Source organism: Manacus vitellinus, unplaced genomic scaffold (assembly GCF_001715985.3).
Source record: "Manacus vitellinus isolate BGI_N305 unplaced genomic scaffold, ASM171598v3 scaffold_7_pilon, whole genome shotgun sequence".
NCBI lineage: Eukaryota > Metazoa > Chordata > Aves > Passeriformes > Pipridae > Manacus > Manacus vitellinus.
The window spans coordinates 3,018,450-3,039,512 of record NW_021940813.1 but is presented as its reverse complement, the minus strand read 5'-3'; the positions used below and the strand labels follow the sequence as shown (position 1 = coordinate 3,039,512).

Below are 21,063 nucleotides of genomic sequence, written 5' to 3'. Positions count from 1 at the left end.
CCTGAAAATAGAAAAAAAATACCAACTTAATTTCAGTATTGTTAAAATAACTGTTGATTATCTCTTTCTCCTTCCATTCCTGACCCTTCTCACTACTACACTAGTGCAATCCTACCACATGCTGTTTAATGAGTCACCTTCTGCCATCTGACACACACACTGGCTTTCTTGAAGCAGCAGCCATGAGTTCCCAGAGGGCAAAGCAAGGCTTACTCACCCAGCTGTAATCATCTTTGTGCAGCAAGTCTTTCCCAGTCCTTCTTGCTCATCTTTCCTAAAACTGACTCTTGGGAACAACATGTCCTGGTGCAACCCACCCTTTCTTTCCTGTCAGACTCGGAGGTCCGGATTTTCCCTCTTCTGTATCACCCAGAGCAGATACAGAGAGTGATGCAAATAAGAGAAGGGAAGAAGCAACAATCCCATTACTATCCTAACAAACCCACCTATCTTTTGTTTACATTACCACCACCATTTTAACTGATGCAGTCCAGTCTACAGCACAAGGCAAACTTTTTATCCTGAATCCTGCATTATTATCTTTCAGAAAGACACTGACCATTTCCCTCAAGGATGCTATTCTGGCTTGAATATTTAGGCAAAAAGGTGAAAGGCTGCTATGACATCATACTTTAAAATCTATTTGAAAATTCAAATTTTCAAATTAAAATCTATTTCCAACTCAGCATACTCTATGTTTCTATGATTACCTATTAGCTGTGCTCATGAGATAAATGCAGCATTATACCATATCACCCCAAGAACGATTTCTGCTCACCTGTGCTAAAAGCCTCCTGTTCAGTAAATTTGGGTTCCACCTTTTGGACCTTAAACATACTGAAAATGCTCCCCAGAGATGGCCAACTGATTGTTCTCTTTAGCTGATGCATGCTCAGCATCACTAACATGGATTAAATTAACAATATTAAATCCAAAAAAATGTACCTGGCACTGTGATTTATGGTTTACCTCCTGCAATACGAGAGGCCTTTGGCACGTGAGCCAGAGATGCCTCAAATGCCACCAATGGTACAATTTTATAAAAGGATTGTGAGGGGAGGGAAGTGCTCATCAACATCCACACATCAGTTGTGCAGCTCTTCCTCCTGCTTGTCGGGTGTTAATACTCACACCATTCATGCTTTCTATGGCTCTCCACGTGCCACCAGCAGGAAAAGCTTGGCATGGGGCTTTGCAGGGCAGGGCTAAACAGTCTCAGAGCATCTGAAAACCTCAGTTGATGAAGCAGGAGGAAGACTATGAAACCACCCTTATCCCCAAGACAGGGAGTGTTGCTTCTTATCCAGGGAAAGCGATTGGTCTGTGCAACTGAGTGGAACAACCCAGGAGGGGAAAAGAACGATCAAAAAGCTGAAACCTCTCCTTGGTGAGAAGGCAATCCTACAATTGCTGGGTTTTCTTTGGGAAAACAGTCCCCCGTTGCCTCCCAAGCTACACACAGAGACATGGGCAACCAACAAGACCCACAGTCACCTGCAGACTTCAAATGACGAGTTTCTAACCTGAAAGAAGGGCCCAATCCCACTCCTTCTAAATGACAAGGAACCTCTCAGGAGGCTTTGGAACATTTCGAATCTGCATACAATGTAGCCAATGCTTGGGAAGTCCAGTTCTCTTCTCTGTGATTCAAATAACAGCCCACCCTCATAGTTAGAATACAATGTACTTTAGCATAATGAGAAGTCATTCATTCTCTTCTTATGAGAGTTTCTTCTCACAAGAAAATTTCTCTGTTACTCCATCAATCCCCTCAGCTGACACAGGATGATAGAGATGCAGTAGTTAAGCCAGACAATATTACAGACATTTTTCTGTGATGTAGAATCTCAGATGTTGTCCCATTCATCAACATACTTCCATGACATCAGGAATGTTATACCTAGGAATTACTCCTTTTCCCACCCCTGTGATGTCTTGGTAGTGTTACTCGTAAAACCTCCCTCTACACACAGGTTGAAAATGGCACTGAAGTCACCATCTGTCTTTTCCGTCTCCACAGGGCTTGCATCCAGACTCTCATATTGCTTAGGAGGCAAAGCACAGCTCCTCCTGGCTCTTTGTCCCACCAGGTGCTGGGAGCCAGAGCCACTAATGCTGCGGCCAGAGGTGTCAGTGTGACTGTCACGGGTTTGGATCACTTAAAGAACCACAGTCAAAGGTATCAGCAAAAGTGGTTTTATTGAAATACGACGTAAAAGTGCCACTTATCAAAATTTGATGGCAAGTTACAGTACAGGAAATCATTTGAACAGCGGTTCAAAACCACCAAGGCAGAGTGAAAGTCTCCAAGACAAAATCAAAGTTATGGTAACATAAGGTTATGGGTGTCACCAGTCGCTTACCAAAGATCTGCCAGTGGTGAAAGGCCTCTCTGCCTCGAGGAGCAACCTGGGGAGGCGTCCCAGCTCAAGGGGAGATCACTATGCAGCCAGGCTGCCCAGCAGGGAGAGCTCAGAGAAGGCTCACTTGGGCTGTCATAGCTACAGAATAAAGTGGTTGGCTTGTGGTCACATTACATGGGGAGAAAAAGGTCCATGAGACTTCTTGTACCCACACCTTTCTTTCTTCCTTGATATATAAGTCACAGAATCACAGGATGGGTCAGGTTGAAGGGGATCCCAGTGGGTCATCTGGTCCAACATCCCTGCCCAAGCAGGGTCATCCCAGAGCACACTGCATAGAATTATGTCCAAGGGGTTCTGGAATGCCTCCAGTGAGGGAGACTCCACAGCTTCTGTGGACAATCCAATCCAGTGCTCAGTCACTGCACAGGAAAGAAGTTTTTTCTCGTGTTCAGGTGGAACTTCCTGGGCATCAGTTTCTGCTCGTTGCCTCTTGTCCCATTGCTGGGCACCCCTGAGCAGAGCCTGGTCCTTCCTTGTGACACCTCCCTGCAGACACTGACACACATGGATGGGTTCCCCTCTCAGCCATCTCTGCTCAAGGCTGAACAGGCCCAACTCTCTCACCCACTATTCATCTGTTCATCCCATGATCAGTGTTCCAAGCTCATATGCATCAACGCTGAGTGTGTCACTCTGCTCCTTTGTAGGTTTTCAGAGAACAGGTTGGAACCAGAGAAATTCTTGGCCCAGTTATGGTTTAGGTCTTTACCTCCTCTGAAGCCTGTACCAAACTACTGCTAGTCTGGTTAAGGGGATGAGTGCATCCATCACAGATCCCATGCCTGCATATCTGCAATACTGCATTTTGAGCTGGGATCTGACCCATTCCATGCACCTGGCTGCTGCAGCTGAAGCATGTGGACTACCCTGAGACGAGTCAGGGATTCTGTGTGCAAGGGTAGGAAAGCAGCAAAGCAAATGCCCTTTCCCAGAAAGTAAAGCCAAACCCTGTTCCCACAGAAATCAACTGCTGGGACCTCAGGAGTGACAGCTCAGATCCTTCATGATTGTTTGCCTTCAAAAAGGAATTCTGCTTCACTAGGATGCTGAGTCTTTCTAATTCACATATTTGATTTGCTTCGGGTCTTGGGTTGTCTTCATTACGGGGCTGCCAACAGGGAATCAAAAGGGGAGTCTCTGAACCTGCTGTGAGGCCATGAAACTTCACTGGAAAGTGTCAAGTGTGGGGTGAAAAGGGAGTGGGCAGGCACATTCCCGAGGGAATGCCCTCCCTGTTTGATACCATTGTTATGGAGAATTAAAACTTCATGAAGGCCAGTGAAATGCAAATGGCAGGAAGCCCAAGAGACACCATTTGCTCACTTCTTACCAGGGTTCTGCAGAATAAAACATCTGAGTTTCTGCCTTGTGTGAAAATGGGTGTCCCAAAGGCCAAACTCCCTCGTAGGTGTAAAGGTCAGGACTCCAGCAGCAGCGAGGTGATAGACACGAATCCCAGCAGTCACTTGAGATGCTTACTCTGGAAACAAACTCTCACACACAAGTGGCAAGAACAGAAGAGCTGATACAACAGCAAAACAGATGAAAACCATGTGTTTGGTCCCAGGATGAGTTACCTACTAGGAGAGGGCAAGGGCAGTGGCTCTGTTGTGTACCTCCAGCTTTCCACCTCCACTTGAACCCAGCTGGCAAGCGAGGACAAAAAACTTCCTGCATTTTGATGAGCTTGAACAATATGATTTTTAACTCCACAGGAAGAAATGTCCTTCAGCAGCAAAGTAAGTGACAAGATAGAGGTGGCTCATTCCACAAGGATTTGCTAAGCAGGACGGTGCCCAAAGCCACTGCAAAATAAAGCTCTTTTGGACAAAGGAAAAGGTTTGTTTTTGTTGTTGCAAATGGCTTAATTAATCACTTCCCTCAGCCCCAAATGGAAAGAGGCTTGGGCTACAAAAGGTCTGCTTGTATTAATCTCCAGGGGAGCAGACACACTTCCCTAAAATACATTTACCTGTCAAAAAAAGCCAGCAGCAGAGGTTCAAAAACTGTGGACTCCAGGCACTTCAATGAGGCTTTTCTTTTAAAATAATAATAAATATTAAAATAATAATAGAAAAGTACACTGAAACCCAACTCTAGGCAAGATTTTGTTCCCATTTCTCCCATGGGAGAGGCAGGGGGAGGATACCACTAGTTCTTTACATACAATTCCTCCATCTAAATGATTTCCAATGGGATCTCCTGCCCTTGCCTGCAGACAAAAGTAGAATGCATTGCTGTTGCCAGACCACCTGGGACATGGGGAGGAGAGGAAATTTCCAGATGGGTTTTAAGACAATTCATTTATATTTATGTAGCCAGAATAAATGTTTTTTTTCTGAGATAGCATTTCCCTTTGCTCTATCTAGACCACCAAGAAAAGAGGGAGGCACAGAATTTCTATTGCATTAATAGTACTGGTGTTTACAGTTTTGGCTTTTATGAACTTGTGGGAGCTGTTTATTGAGTCATAAACTCTACTAATGGGGATATTATCTCTAAATTATATAAGTACTACAGTATTTGGGTTAGTTAAAAGAAAGGTTTAAAACAGTTACGCACTTACAGTTTATCTCAATTACCAACATGATCCCATAATGGGAATTTAATTGCTAATTGCTAGCTTATATTGTAGAAGAACTACACTAACAACACACAATATATAGCCTGTATAAACATGTCCAGACAATTCTATATCACCTCCTTTCACTGCTACCTTCTAGCATGTTGGGGTTTTTTTCTTATTACAAAGATTTAATTCCTAAATGCCTCGAATTAGAGATTCCTCTTTGTCAGGAAAGCATTTCCAGCAGTGCTTTGTTTGATGGATTTTAGTGAGCTGCCTGCAACACACTCGAGTGGCTTTGAACAAAAGGGACAGCCTTATGCACACGCTTTAATACTTTGCTAAATTAGGTTCTCAGGAGCTCCACCAGAAGAAATTGTACTTTCATTTAAATCAACCCACATTTTCCTGTTTACCCAGCTGGAGTGAGGTTTGACCAAGACCCACTGGCCAGAGCCTGAGTCAAGCTCAAGCACAGCCAGGTCCTGTCAAGATCTACATTTAGCTGGTTGTTTCAAATCCCTTCACAGTGAGTGCAGAGGGATGGGAAGGAGCAACAGGCCTCCTCTAGACATTCCTGTAGGCTGGTCACTCCCCAGACATGCCAATTGCCCTTCCATTGCCAAGTAAGGGATCCAGAGAGCTAGTGCAGGTGCAGACATCTGAAGGCAGGGGACATAAATCTCACCCATAAACCTCATTCCACTCTGGAGGAGGCTGTGTCCCACCTGCAGCACAGCAGCTCTGCAAAGGGTCTTCCTCTTGGCTTTCAAGACAATGCCATTCTTCTGACAGATTTGCCTTTGGAAGCGGGAGCTCCCTCAAGTCCTGTTAGGTGATACAATGAATTTCGTGTTGTTACAGATCATCCCACCATGCCGCTTGACAGGGAAGTGCATCAGATTTTGGATAAGTTTGTGAATCAGCTCCTTTCCTTCTCTTTGTCCATAGTTCTTAACACAAAACTTGCCTGATGAAAGGGGAGAGCAAAGAGGACAGATGGCTGGGGTGAAGGGCAGATGAGGATAGCTCGTTTATTTGTGTGTAACACATACCAGAAGAAACTTCCAGATGATTCAGAAGTGACCAACTGTGCAGAGAAAGAGTTCATGTAATCAATCTAGAACCTTAATATATTACAGTTACGTTAACTTCCTTCCTTGTCTTGTTTATGCTTCCTCACTAGTTTAGAACTTCACATCGGAAACTGGTGGGGACACAGACTTATCCCCACCCCCCCTTTCTGGCTTGTTTGACCACTGCCTAACACATGAGTGCTGCCTCTGACTGGGTCTGAGTCACTACCCTAAACAAACTACAAAAAGGAATTAATTTAGAGCAAACAGCAACTTTAAAAAGTCTTCTTTCCAGATAGCTTTCTCTCAAATGTTATCTATACTGCCCTCTAAAACCTAAAAATAATTTCAAAAATCTAACTGAGCTCAGATTGTGGTGTTTTTTTTCCTCATGATATTCTAAACTTCTTCTCAAACAAGCTACTGGTTTGTCTTTCTCATTGTACTGGGGCTTGATGGTTAAGTCACCTTGAAGAGGAAGAACCACTGCAAGAAAATACACAATAGATATGTTACTGAGGGTACAGGACATTATTGCTTAAAGAACTAATGTTTCCCTCCATGTCACTGAACTACAGAATGTTAAAAACTGGAAAACTCTTCTATTAGTTCCATGTCTCAAACCACAGGAACATTTAGAACGGTCCAGCAAGCACACAACTGGTGAGTTACTGCTGGTGATACATGGACTGCTGTTCTCTGAAAGCAGACAAGTGACTGAAAACATCCAGCATGTTGGTTATTGCGGAATCAGGATCCCTGCAGTTTTCCCACAGAAAGTTTCCCTCTGGGAGGCAGAAATGTCTCCTGGGCTAAGAGGACAAAACAGAGAGAGCAGACGTAGGAGTCAACTGAGCTCAAACTTTTTCTGAGAAGAGCTTTTCTGCCATGAAATACAATCAACTCCCATCAGCACGAGGGACAAATGCAGAAAGAGGACTCCAGCATCCCTTCATTTATGTAGATGAACATCTGGCTGCTGCTGGTGGTCTAGAAAAACACAGTAGTTGCCTGGATGATGAGCAGGACACAGGAAAATATCGCCTGGTGAGGAAATTCCATGTTTTTCCCACAGGTTTTCTATGGCTCCTTGTGGTGACCATGTCTGAGGGGGCCCATCTGCTGGTGACCACTGCACTCTGAACCGGACAGGACCAGAAGCTTGGCCATGAGCCAGCCTGTTTGCAGCCATTTGCTGGCAGCAGCAGCTATTCCTGAGAACTTGGAGCCTCATATTCTCAAATGCCAAGTTGAGGAAACAAACATTAACACTGAACATGCAGCAGAGCCCAGCAGTGGGATGGGGAGCCGGCCCTGTAACGTGAATCCCTCCGCTCCTGCCGGGGACAGCACGGATACTCGTGGAAAGAAGATACCTTTGGCTGCCCTACAGAGATCGAGAGCTGAGATTAATGGCAACTGTGGGGGCTGCCTTCCCCTTTATACCATGCATGCTTTAAAGCTGTGGCCTCCTGCCATCTTGAAACATAATCCTGTGGTATTGTCTTCATTCAGGCCCCTCATAAGCAATGTGAAAAGAGAGAAGAAGCTGGTGGCAGGATTAGAGGAGAGGTTGAAATATTCTGGGCAGCATATGCTGTAAGTCACATTATACAAAGAGGATTATTGGACTGCTCATTGGCCAGGGCTTTCCATTCTGGAAGCATTGCTGCTTGTAAGAGAGAAAACCTGGTGAAAAGTGTTTATAACATGTCAGGGCACAGCGTATGACACACTGTGAGCACAGTGACAAGCACTGAAAATATTTTTCAGGGCCTGTCTGCCTTCTCCTAGGAGATGGTTTTGTGTTTGTCAGGGTTATGCAAGATGCATGGGAAAAGAGGAAAAACAGAAGTGAGACTAATAATTCAGAATGGTATTAATAAACACACTAGAATTACCATCAGCAGATGACCCATCTCAACCTTAAAACCGAATACTGTAGTCTTGGAAGGCTGTTTGAGATGCTTGTTGTTTTAGAGGTGAGAAACCACAGTTTGTAGTCCAGTTTTAATTTATTCATGGCAAATTATACCCATTTTTTCTTAGACTACCAATGTTTTTACCTGAACCAGATTTTCCTCACCTGGTACCTATGTATTTACAGAGAGCAGTGGTATTCTTTCTGAGACTTCACTTTATTTCACTAAATAAGTCAAGCTCCCTTAGTCACTTTTCTTATCTCCATTCTCTCGGTCACCTTTCTAGTTCTTCTCTGCACTGCTTCCAGTTTGCAGTCACCTTTCTTGACCACAATAAACCACAACAGAATGTGATTGACTAGACCTATGCACATGGTTACACCCGAAATTATAAAAAACTGTATTTCTTGGACTATTTGTTTCTTTAAAAAGGGCTCTTCTTTTCTCATACACATAAAGGAAAACAAAACAAAGCGAATTTGTCTTTTCTGAAAGCTATTTGAGAAGTTCTGAATGTTCAGAGTCAACTCTTCTTGGAAACGCTCAGCTGTGCAAGATTTCCACAACTGAAACAAATCCTTCTGAAGTCTAGGGAACATTAAAAATTTACAAGGGAAACTGCATTCATTTACTGTCAAGTTCAGTCTTGGTGGCATGTAATAAAAATATGCAGTTTTCACCAAACTGGCTTCAAACGCAGATTGTTTCCGCTCTTCACACTGTCCCTGTGGTCAGACATTTTTCTTGTCAAGTAAGAGACCATTTTTCTCTTTTGGATCAAAAAGCAATTCATGGTCTTGTCTACAACCTGGGGCACTTAAAGTTCTCCCAGTTTTCTTTTTGAACCCCTAGACACAGACCATGATTTGCTCATTTTATTGCAAACATCTTCCTAGCTAGCAGCAGCACACATAATTATGCCTTGTCTCAAGACCTTTTCTGCTGAGAAAAAAAGGTGAAGAGCTGCCAAAAAGTTAATATTTTGCCATATGGTGGGAAAAGAATAAAAATTTCATTTACACCATCAGGTAAAAGTGCAGGAAGGTATTTCTAAATGGAACCTTCATTCTAAAAAGGGTCTCCAAGTTTCAAAAGAATTACTATTGTCTTTCCCTTGGTTTGGGGATTTGGATACATTGAATTCTCATCTTTCTAAATCAAACAATTCCTCCCCAAACTGTAATTTCAGATTACAGAAAATGCAGGGTACTGCAAGTGTGGGCTTCCCAGGTTCACACCTCTTCCCCTTCCCCTGTGGAATCTCCTGGATGAGTCAGCTCTGCCTTCACCTCAGCTCTTCCATTCCTTAAACTGGGGGAATTACTTCTCTCACAAGAACATACAGTAAATCCAGATCTAATCATGGCTTTGAGGTGGTATAAGCTTAAAAAGATACAAAAATGCTAACAGGAACCCCATTTAGTCATGGAGCAAAAAGAAAGGCATCAATTAGTTTTCAAAGGGCAAGTACAGTTCTGCTGCAAGAAGCTGCACCCTAGAAGTGTACTGGAACACCTTCTCTTCGTACATGTCCCACCCAAGTAAGTTTGGGGGGCTATTAACCTGAATCACATTGAAAACAAAAAGCAAGAACTGGCAGCTTCCTTGTCATGCCTACAAAACATTTGCTTCCACTTTGGAAGGCTATAATTATCCCTGATACCAGAGCAACTTTATACTGTGTGAAAACCTTGCTGGCATTTCCTCCACAAAATAACAAAGTTTGACACAAACAGTACTCGAGCATCACCACGGGGATACAGCAAAAACACAGATATAAGCTGAAGGGCAAGGGAGGAAATTTGAATGCAATTGCATTATTGTGCTAATGCAGTTCGACCTAGCATTTGAAGAGGTCATCCAACAACATTTGTTTGCAGAACAAAGCAGGGTCAGTCAGATTGTGCACTGTTTGACTCAAAGATTTCTCAATACTTGCAAATTCTCCATATAACCAGACACGAAGATCAGAGGATACAGTTTTAATTGGATACAGTTTTAATTATGCTTGTATTAGTATGACAGAGTACTGCTGATTTAAAAGAGGTTTCAAAACCACACAAGTATGCATCAATGTTGGAACAAGAAATTAAACGTAATAAAACCTATATATTTTCTTGTTTTACAAGAAATGTTTTCAGTATCTGTCTACAAAATCTTTGGAGCTGAAGCACTAATCTAAAAGCAGCGCCTTGCACAGATGAGATTATTCTTCCTTGCCAAACAGATCATCCAGAAGAGGTAAGTATTTGACCACTTTCACAGGAGGGCATGTTGGTATTTGGCTCCAGTCACTTTGCTTCTGAAATAAATAATGCAGAGAATATCTTACTATATCATAATGAAAACAAGAATAATTAAAAGTTGGTCAACATAAGATTGAATGAGCTGCCTCAATTCCACAGACAAATCTGTGAAAAATTGTGTCTTTATATAGAACATCCTCTTATAAGATTACTACATGCAAATTTTTATCAATCTTGCAGAATATTTTATTAAAAATATTTTCTGTTGTTAGCCCTTTTACAGACATTTTCAAATTAAATAATGCTACATTTTCTTTCTTAAGATGCTTACTTGAAATTCTAAAGTCATCCATGTCTCAACACCAAAAATCATACAAAATAACAAGACAGAGAGAAAGAAGAAAAAAGTCAGCTAAACAATCACAACTTTGCTGCAGAAATCTAGCTGTCAAATACAGGTACTGTAGCCCCAAAATACTGCTATTAATTCACAGTAAGTCATGTACAGAATGACAACCGAATTCTAAAGTTGAACAAGATTTAAATTCCTTCCTTTCTCTGATTTTTTCCATTTTGCATTTACCTCTTTGTTAAAATATTCTTGTACTGTACCAAAGACAGCCTAGGCATTGCAGTTAACTAACAAAATAACAAAATCAATAACACTCAGTAAACTACACTGGCATCCATCAAAAACAGTGTGGGATGTCAGTATGACAGTGACAGCAAAGTTTTGGAGCTGATGGGAATTGATTATCTCAGCACCATGATGACTGATTATAACTTCTATTGATGCTCTGCCTTCCGTTTTGATTTCAGCTGTAAACTTCCTGTACCATAACTCCACGTACCACTCTCAATTGGGATCTCAGGCATCAGCCACAACCCTAAAGTGCATCCACTGGCTGCCCTGCAGGCAAAGACAACACTTCTTGCATCCCCAAGCAAACCCTCACCTTGTACTCTGATCAGAACATGTTTCACCACCAATGTCCACTTCAACTCCCTGCTTCTTTCACAAGCACCTTTCCCTCCCCACCTTCAGTGTGAAGGCTGCCTCCTGGTTCCACCACCACTTGCACCCCAACTTCACCATGTAGGAGCCACCTCCCTCTCTCACCTACCAGAGGTGCTCAGTGGCTATGAAAGCCACTCTGTGAGGGGATAAAAATGGTCAAAAACATTCAACAGAAAGAATATCTGTGCCTTCTCTTCTTTCACCCTTGCTTTTGGGTAAAGAGCTTAGCACCACCTTGAAGGCAAAAATCCTCTGGGCTCTGAGTTTCTTTCTGAGTCTGTGGTGCTGAGGCCCACAAGAGTCCCTACCCTGACATAATTCACTGAGAGCAGTCACTGTTTAAATACTGAGTTATAACCTAAGCACAGAATTCTTCTGTAAAAACAAAGAATACCCCCTGAACAAAAACTAATGCACATGTTGAACCACAGGACTGCTGCATAAAACATGTGGAAGGGCTTTTATTTTATCTGTACAAGATGGAAAAATTCTTCTCAACGACAAAGCGAAAAATAAACCACCATGGAAAGCAGAGCAAACCCCCAGAGAACTGGGCCCTCAGATATCACTGACAGTTTGAGATGCTACAGAAGAAAGAGCTGGTAAGTCAGGTAAGAGTGAGAAGTCAGGTTAGTAGCTTGAGGAATAGTGGTTTAAAATATGTCACAATTGAACTTTAATTCAAAAGAATGCTATGTTTCTAAATGGTCTGAATACAATCAAACACGTCCTGTACAACACATTGCTAGGCCAGAACAGCAAAATGATGTGTTGGCAGAAGGGCTTTGGATTTATCTCTTACAAAGTTTTTTTAAAATTCAGCATAATTGCCTTATGGACCATCTATTTTAAAATGTTCCACTCAGCACAAGATGGCAAGATCAGATTAATCCCTGCAGTTTGTTGATACCACACATATACAAAGTGGATCCATCAGTACTTCTCTCAGGGTACAACTACCAGTGCTGTGGTGTGTTGTGTACAATTTTCTATGGAGTTATACAAAATTCATAGTTATTTGCTTCAGTGTCAGTGGAGCTTAAAGTATTTCAGCAAGAAAACAGATCATTTGACATGTGACAATGATATATGTGGGGGAAACAGCATTCATGCCCATTGTCCATGGACAAATGTTTCTCATTCTCTTTCTTCTGTAAAGATGTTCCAGAGATGTGACAGCTATTAGGCATCTCCTCAGACTTGTTTCCTCTGTTTCATCCTAAACCTCTCAGAAAAAGTTAATTACTTGAAGAAAACAGGCATAAATACACAAATATGAAAAAACATTGTAGTGTCCACTGGATAAAACACTCTTGTTAAAGCTGGAAAAATTGTATCAGTGTGTTGTACTATTCCCTTGATGAGATACACTGGTTTTACCTTGATACGACCCTTTACTGTCGGGACAGGACGGATTTGATTCTCTCTCCAGTTCAGCCCATGCACAAACATGTGATAGTTCACCTGCTTATGGTCATCTTCATACCTAAGCAGAATATCCATAAGACGACTCAAGGTTAAAGGGAATTTTTAACAAAGTTATATAATGTTATCTACAGCACAGTAACACATTACCTTTTGGATAATAATTTTTTTTACTCCTTTATTTCCAAACACTGGTAGGAGTGAAAACGCATTACAAGCTGTCAGGAACTTCTATATTATACATTCTTTTCCATATTCTTACACCTCATTATTGTCTCTTATAGTAGAATTCAACTTCTTTATTTTTATTTCATTTCAACCAATTTCACTTTAATGTTGAAGCATTGCCCAACCATTTCCAACATTGGGATCTCACAACTTGTGACAAACAGGGTTGGGATGATCAGTGTATGAATCTTTTGTGCAGAAAAGAAACAGGATGATAGGAAAGACGTGTTGGAACACAATTGACCCGCTTTATTATGACTTCTACAATCATTTCCTGAAAATAAGCAATCCTTCAGAAATGCTGCTTGCATATGCCTTGGATTAAGTTTTCAATTGACAAACACACAGCTCTCTAACCTACCAAACAATAGCCAGATTTTAAAATCACAAGCCTTGTCATTTGGAAGTTGGTTTATGGCACCATTCTTTATTTCCATGGAATAAATACATCTTTGTGTCTGTTATGACTGTCCCCTAAATGCATGAAGATATATATGCTGCCGGCTAAGGCCTACAGGTACATGTGGAAAATGATATTTCCCTCCCTCCAATTTCTAAAATCCTTTCCCTGAACTAAAGAACCCCACAGGGACAGATTTGTAAGCCACATCATCCTTCTGCCATTGATTTGGATGAAGCAGCTTCAGAAATAGAAGTCCTCAATTCAGCAAAACACTGAGGTGATTCAGACACTCTTCTTTCAGCAGCACCGGTCAAATGTTGAAAGATACCTTCAAGCTGAAGCTTAAATCATTCTTGAAATGAACAGCTCAACTGCTCTGCTATAAATACAGCACTGGTAGCTTCTGTGAATGACACCTGTCTCACCTAACACCACCTGCCTGTGAAAGGGACACAGTTTGGGCACAAAGCACACCCTGGAAGTGTGTGTGCTTCACTGGGGTCCATGGGGAGACATAAACACCTAGCAAGGCTCAATACCTCTTATTTTTGTGCAAAACATCAGGTTAAACAACTCTGCCCTGAGACAAATACTAGTGCACGGGAGCAAGATGATCTCCAGGAAACGAGTCTTTTAGGAAATCATTTTCCCTTGCTCTTAAAGAAATAGCAGTGCACAAAACATGGGCTTCAAATCCCTTCAAATAACTGCAGAGGGTTCTGACAAAAATTAAGCATGAAGGCACTTTAAGGGAGAATTTATAGCACAAACTTGGAAAACCATACGGGAGGAGAAATAGATCCGGTGACAAAAATAAACTGCAATAAACTGCAGCTCATCCTCTCCCTCTCCTCCCCCCACACCTTTCATTTAACAGTCAGCAGGAGAGATAATAATAAAATATACTGAGAGCCATAAACTGAGATGCTAGTGATAAACTGGAATGTTAAGTACAGTGAGTTATGCTGAACATGAAAGCAAAGTCAGAAAAGAATGCTACTGCTACCAGCACTAAATGGAGCCTGAAACACTGCCATGAGAAACCCTCCAAAGACAGCTTGCTTCTTTATCATAGTTCACATGCAAGTTAACACTTCCATAAGGCTTTATTTTTGGGGAATATATCCAGTATTTGAGAAAATTATCATTCCCACTTCCGGGATGTGCTTGTTAGTTGCAGGGGGTTTTTTTGAAGGTGACAATAGGGAAAAGAAAGGAGTTTTGCATTAGAAGTAATAAGACAATCAAAAAGCTTATACATCTTGGAAAAAAGAAAAACAATGGCACAGAGGTTGGAATTTCAGAACTATCACATTAAATTATTTTTCCTTTTACTATGATGTAGTTATCACAATGTTTGCTCATTGTGAAAAGTCAAAAGATTAATTCTCCTGTCAGGGCTCAGAGCTGTATAAGCAGGATTTTTAAACAAAGAACAAGTGAAGGCATGTAACCACTTGATTTTCATGTCAAGGCAACGAAGTTGAGGAAAGCATTGCTTCTGCTTTTAACAAACATTAACAAGGAGAAAAGTCCTTTGATGTCCCAGCACTGAGATGACAACATGGGCATGAAATTAATTATATATCAAAGATTTTAACATGGGCGGAGGAAATGGGATTCCTAAATCCCACATTTAAATAGCTACAGAAAGCAGCTAAAAATATTACTCTAGATAATCCAGAAAGAAAAAAAAAAATCTACTCTTTAGGTCTCCTTACTGCTGTGACTTATTGTATCAATCTACTAAAAGCACACATCAGTGATTTGGCACAGAGCATCCAGATGGACTGAGGAGATGTTATCAATTTGTGCATTATTAGGACAGAGATGTCATACATTTCAGTGGCTGGAGTTAATAAGACTGAGACTGACAGTGCTCTTCAAGAAAGGAAATTAGATTTGTCTTATCAAGAAGATGCAACAAAGATAGCTTGAAACCATGCTCCTCTTCAGTTTTGCCCTATGATTCATCAATGCATGTGACTTTAGGCTATGAAAGTCACTCCCCCATCCCTATCATAGTTTGCAGGGCTTTTTATTTTTCTTTGACATTACGAATATAATGTCATATTTCTGCTTCTAAAAACACATTTGTAATTAAATAATCCAGATATGTGAAAAATCTGGTTAAATCACATTATGACCATTCCTGGGGACGTTTTGGCAAGTAAAGGTTACTTCCTAATTTTTTTTTTTTTCTTTCCCATCAAGAAATCTGTAACCCAAACATTTATGTGAAAATTTAAATGTACCTGCAGAGTTTTTTTAATTCCTTTGTTTTGTATAAGGTGTATTGAGAAGTTAATCTGATAATAACAGAGCAGAAGCATCATGCTACTTTAACCCTGGAGAAAATGTTAGGATTCCTCAGCCTGTTTGATAGTCTCTGTGCAACACAGGTGTACAGAGACTAAATTGTCCCAGGTCTACACCTAAAGTGTCATAAACTGCTCATATGGAAAATTTAAACCAGCAAGCACAACAAGTCCAGGCAGCCTATCAGCATTAATTAATTCATGGTTACCATCTTGTGTATACATTTATTCATGTCTGGAACAACCACGAATTGAACCATCAATTCCTCAAAATACTGAATAATAGAAATAATTTGTTTTTAAGAGATCCAAATACAAATGCTAGAGAGTCTTTTCATCACGAACGGCATAGGGAGTCTCAGGCATCAAAGGTAACAAGCACAAGACAGAGTGCAGGAAAAAGATTTTGGGACCATTTCCACTGTTGCTCCTGCTACTGGGACACTTAATGTAGCAGGAAAAGGGGGTTTCCCTCCTGAGAGAAAAAGGTCAGCCCTAAAAAAACATTACAGGTAGGCAACTAGGTAAAAAATTATTAACCAACTACAATCCAGGGAAAAACTGAGCAGGCAAGAGTGGTCTGGCCTGACTTATTAGTGACTTGAGAACTGGGATGACCATGTAGGAAGCCCATTGCTGTCAGGCACTGCTATTTGAGGCACCAGAGATTCACCTTTTCAAAACCACAAGCCCCCTTCAGAGTCAAACAGACTCACCTTGGTAGTGTAGACAGGTGAAAAATTACACAGTTGCTTTTTAAAAAAATTAAAATACATATTTATATAAAAAAGGGGCATATAATTAACATGTAGATTAATGCAGAATAATCAACATGTAATACTTGTAAACTTGTCATCCACTCTTTCTTCTCTCCATTTTTTCTTTTCTTCTCTGACAGCTGTTTATATATCCTCTGGCAAAGGACTGCCTCTTTTTAAGTCCTTGTTAGCATACATTTAGCATTGCAGTCAATAAAAATAACAGAAAAAAAAATACCTGAATTCATTACTTAAGCACTTTGGCAAAATTTATTTATTAAACAAACTATAATTGTTCATTATGCCTGCATAAATTTAAAGAAATGCTTATAATGACTACTGTAGTCTTCTGGTAGAAACAATTGTGTACCATCTGCACCTCTTAAAACATTGTGATTAAAAGTTCTGTATTGTTTTGTCACTAAAACAAAGTGAGGAAATGCTGATGACAAAAGGAAATACTTTTTAATGTGCCAGTTCAGGTAAACTGGAAAAATGGGTACATTGTTGGGTACCTAAATCCTACAATTTCACCATCCCACAATTAAAATTATAAATTAACACTAGACAGACAATATGAAAATGTCTCATGAAACCCCAGTCTTTGTGATAATTCTCCCTGCACTATGTGGCAACTGAGTGGTCTTTGGGTACAATAAACAAAGTCTTGGGTCATTTGGAGGTGACCACAAAATTAGACAGTAATTTCTAATCCCATCCCATGCCTTTAATAAGTGACACATCATTGCAGTATAATTTACAAATGTAAATAATAAATACTTTATTGCCTTTCAAAATGGAAAAATAGAGTCATTACGTCCTGCAGAAAGTCTTTGCCACCTAATCTCAGATAGCAAAGCTGAATAAACACACAGCTGCAGTCTTCAACTATTATCTGATCACATTGTCCAGCATCACTTTATGGCTGAATAGGGTCCAGCTAGTGCATTAGCTATATATACTGGTTCTGTGGGAACCCAACAACTTTCATTGCAGCACTTTCTTCCTTCATAGATACAAATACACAGGGTAGGACCACAACTACCCCTTACCTCAGACACAAAATTACACGTTTCCTCATTAAACAAACAGAAACAGGGAAAGAATACTGTTTACAAACTTCACCCACACTGAATGGTACACTCCCCAGGAGCAAGACTGTTCTTTATGAACAATAAATCCGTCTGTTTCATGATTCTTCAGTGTTGAAGAAAATCACATGAAGCAGGAGGAAAGCAAGAGCAAAGTCTAAATCTCATTGAGCCAATAAAACTCTTTGATTTCCAGATTACTGGAAATTAACTCCTATTGAATAGACTTCAAAAAAATCTTTTCCTGATAAAGCAATAAACTTCCTCAGCTATGCCAAGTGCACATATTATTAAGTATGTGACAATGTTCCTTATCACCTGCAATGCTGTGACACTGTGTAAATTGCTACCTTGGAGGCAGTTGATGGTGTAACTTAGAACTGGCATTACACAAGGCTCAATATCAGAGGAAGCACTTCTCACACTGATTTCCAAGGCCCAGCTTCACACTATTTACCTTTCTCACACAGAAATCTGTAAGACAGGCTGGCCACAGCCCCTTTAGAAGCCAAGGAAAATGGATGGTAACTTAGAAATCCAGCTCTTATACCAACTGAGGAGATAACTCTCTCCTTCTCCATCACCTACAGAAAGAACCTACTGCAGCTGAAACCTCCTCCAGTTGTCATGGTACCTGGCTAAAGCTGGGTGAAATCCAGCCCTTCATCTCCTCCTTGTCTTCTAAGCTTATCTCTAATTTTTATTATAGTGTACTGGGCTTTTCCTTGTTAACTGACTACACTCAGACTCTTCAGGGGAGAAATGGTTCAGGGCACAAAAGCTTTCCCTAGTACAAATTCACAAATAATAAACATGCCCTGGAGCCCAGGATGTGTCAGGCTTGCCTGTTTCTCATCAGAACTGAGTTAGTACACAAATAAAAACTTTCGGTCCCTTGTGCATCTATTCAACTTCAGCCCTTAAGAAGCGGAAACTGTAAGAACCCCTTGTCTAATACAAGATTGTCCTCCAACAATTGTGTTGGGCAGCTTGGTGGGAGTTCTAAAAAATAAGTTTTAGATTACTGTTGAAATTCAGACATGCTTCTGATGACTAATGCTTATAACTCACTATCAGAACTAATGAACAGCAAACATATTGCCCAAGTTGTGTTATCTGGCTATTGCAAGACACTATTCTGAACATTTTTGGTATAGAAATGGAGGCTTTGTGAAAAATATCCCCTTATGCTTCTTAAAGTAGACTTGTTGGTTTTGATTTCAAGGGGAATTCTTGCTTGCAGTACGAAGCAGCTTCATTAAAATGGATTCCACACTTCTACCTGACAAGGGTCTTTACATTATTTGATAAATCCAGATACTTAGTTTGCAACTCCTCCTGAAATCAAGAAGCATATCTACCTGAAAGCATCTAAACATGACAAAAGACAAGATCTGCTCCTGTTTTTAGGCAGTATGGAAGGCACAGACAAAACATTTAAGGATTTCCTACAAGGGAAAGAAGAAACCAATGAGTATGCATTTACACCTACTACCAGAAAACCTGGCCATGAAAACCAAACTCAACAAGACATCAGTGTTCAAAGCACCACAGCTTACTTTGAACTCTAGTCTTCAATACAAGTGTACTGAATACTAGTTCTTTTCACTTCTATTCCCATTAACAGAACTAGCCAAGCAGTTTGTCTTAAAACAGTTAAATATGCTGGGGAAAAGCACCAAAACCATGCCAACACTCCTTTTCCTTTTCAAAAATTATAATAAAATGGGTTTCAGGTGAGGCTAATAGGAGCAACAAACCAATTTTATTGACTACTGATGCTGTCTACTTGATTCAAGGACATTTCATTGGATTCATCTTGGTGTGTTTCTTAAAACTGACATAATGTGCTTTCATAAGATTACCATTTTTACCTTACACACATGAAAAACTAAAGCAAAAAAAGTGAATCTCATTGAAAATGGTATCAGTACCTGATTGCTAAAAGACTAATTCCATAGAATTGTGCCAAACCTCAGATGATTTACCAAGCCAGACAAAATGAGGAGAAGTTGCTAAGATGGATGCACCTCAATTATAAATATTCTATAAACAGTAAAGTCTGCATGTGTATCGGGACAAAATCTTCATCATGAAGTGATTCATATTAAATAAATGACAAATTCTTAAGATTTGTGTGGGCAGTAGATATTTAGCATTGATTTGCACCCATGCATGCAGCTCACACTATCTGCCCTTAACTTACCTGGTCAGTAAAGTTTCTAGAACTTCATCAGACAGTGGCAACCTAAAGGACTTGCAAATAGTCCTGCATGTCTCATAGGGCAGCACTCCACATCTGCACATCAAAAAGAGAGGGGTAGAAGTATACATTAGGTATTTTCCAGGTTTGCTTCAAGTGAATGTTTCAGTGAATAGGAAAACACATAAGGAATATGGGGATAGAGGTAAAGAAAGCAAGGTTTTATGAAATTTCACTATTACAAAGTCATGAAACTTGAAGGTCTTTCTCTCCCATACTGAGGGAGAGATGATTCCTTAATGATTCCTGTGATTCTTTACAAAACAAAAAGGGCAAATGAGTGGCATAAAGAATCCAAATCCTTTCTTTTATCCCTAAAATCACTATTTTTCCTCTTTGATTTAAACTTCTGTGTTTTGCCTGTGATGTCACAGAACGTTCAGTGCAGCACCTACAATAAAGAGTCCACACACAAAATGAAAAAGAGGTAAAACGTCTGTCCATTTCTTGTCCACTCTCAAGTTTTGAGAGAGGCTCAACATTACTCATAATATTCTTTAGCCACAACATATCGTTTGCTCAGCAACAAACAGCAGGTCGGTCGGTTTACAAGCAGAGCTTCCAAAATAACAGCTTAGGATAAATAAAGGAAACTTACTTTTCACGGTCGTAGTACACAAACACTGCAGACAGTTGATCAAAATTTTCGAAGCTATTTTTCTTCAGTTTTTCATGAGCCCCTGCAAGGAGGAAGGTGAGGTCTGTTTGACAGTCATCTCTCACACCGTAGTGACGTCCAAGAGTCATAATTTCGTGTTCTGAGAAGGCTCCGTCAGTGACGCTGACTATCCAATTTCTGCTCACAAAAACAACGTTAGTTTTAAACAAATGAGTTAAAACCAATCACTAAATTTGTGGGAGGAAGAATGTCCATATTTCCTCAGCAGTTGGCTATAATGCAAAAATACATACTAATCATGACTGAAGAGTTTTACAAGAGATGTCATCCTGGTATGGAATATTAGCAGAGCGAATTTTGTCATTGCATTTATACAACAAGACAGTGAAATAACAAGGTATTGCTCTGTTTTGTTCCTAATTGTATTTTGCATTCTGCAGCACATGGTTAATTCTCTGTAAACACAAAGCATGCACAACAACAGCAGTATAAAACACAAAGAGAGAAATAACAATGGCAGAGGAAGTTCACAAAGCATTGTGAAAGCTGGGCCTGATGGGCAGCTTCAGGGAAAAGCAGAAATTGGTCACAGAGAGAGGAAGAAAATTACATTCAAATTGTAATTACAAACCCTCCTGAAAAGAATGTAAGACTGGAGGCAGCAGCAAGACCAGTTTAAGCTTGGACAGTGAAAGCAGAGAATC

The 21,063-nt window shown here is 40.4% G+C and overlaps 1 protein-coding gene across 1 annotated transcript in view; it reads right to left on the bottom strand.

The window, feature by feature from the left end:
• Positions 1-9,991: 9,991 nt before the first annotated feature.
• The window catches only part of EFHC2 (EF-hand domain containing 2), an 87,608-nt gene continuing 76,536 nt past the window's right edge, over positions 9,992-21,063 (bottom strand). Inside the window, exons 13-16 of the mRNA XM_029964741.1 lie at positions 20,339-20,536; positions 19,684-19,776; positions 12,635-12,740; positions 9,992-10,292 (exon numbers count right to left, since the gene is read on the bottom strand). Coding sequence (XP_029820601.1) covers positions 10,197-10,292; positions 12,635-12,740; positions 19,684-19,776; positions 20,339-20,536 — 493 coding nt within the window. The 3' untranslated portion in view covers positions 9,992-10,196. The remainder of the gene's footprint in view (positions 10,293-12,634; positions 12,741-19,683; positions 19,777-20,338; positions 20,537-21,063) is intronic.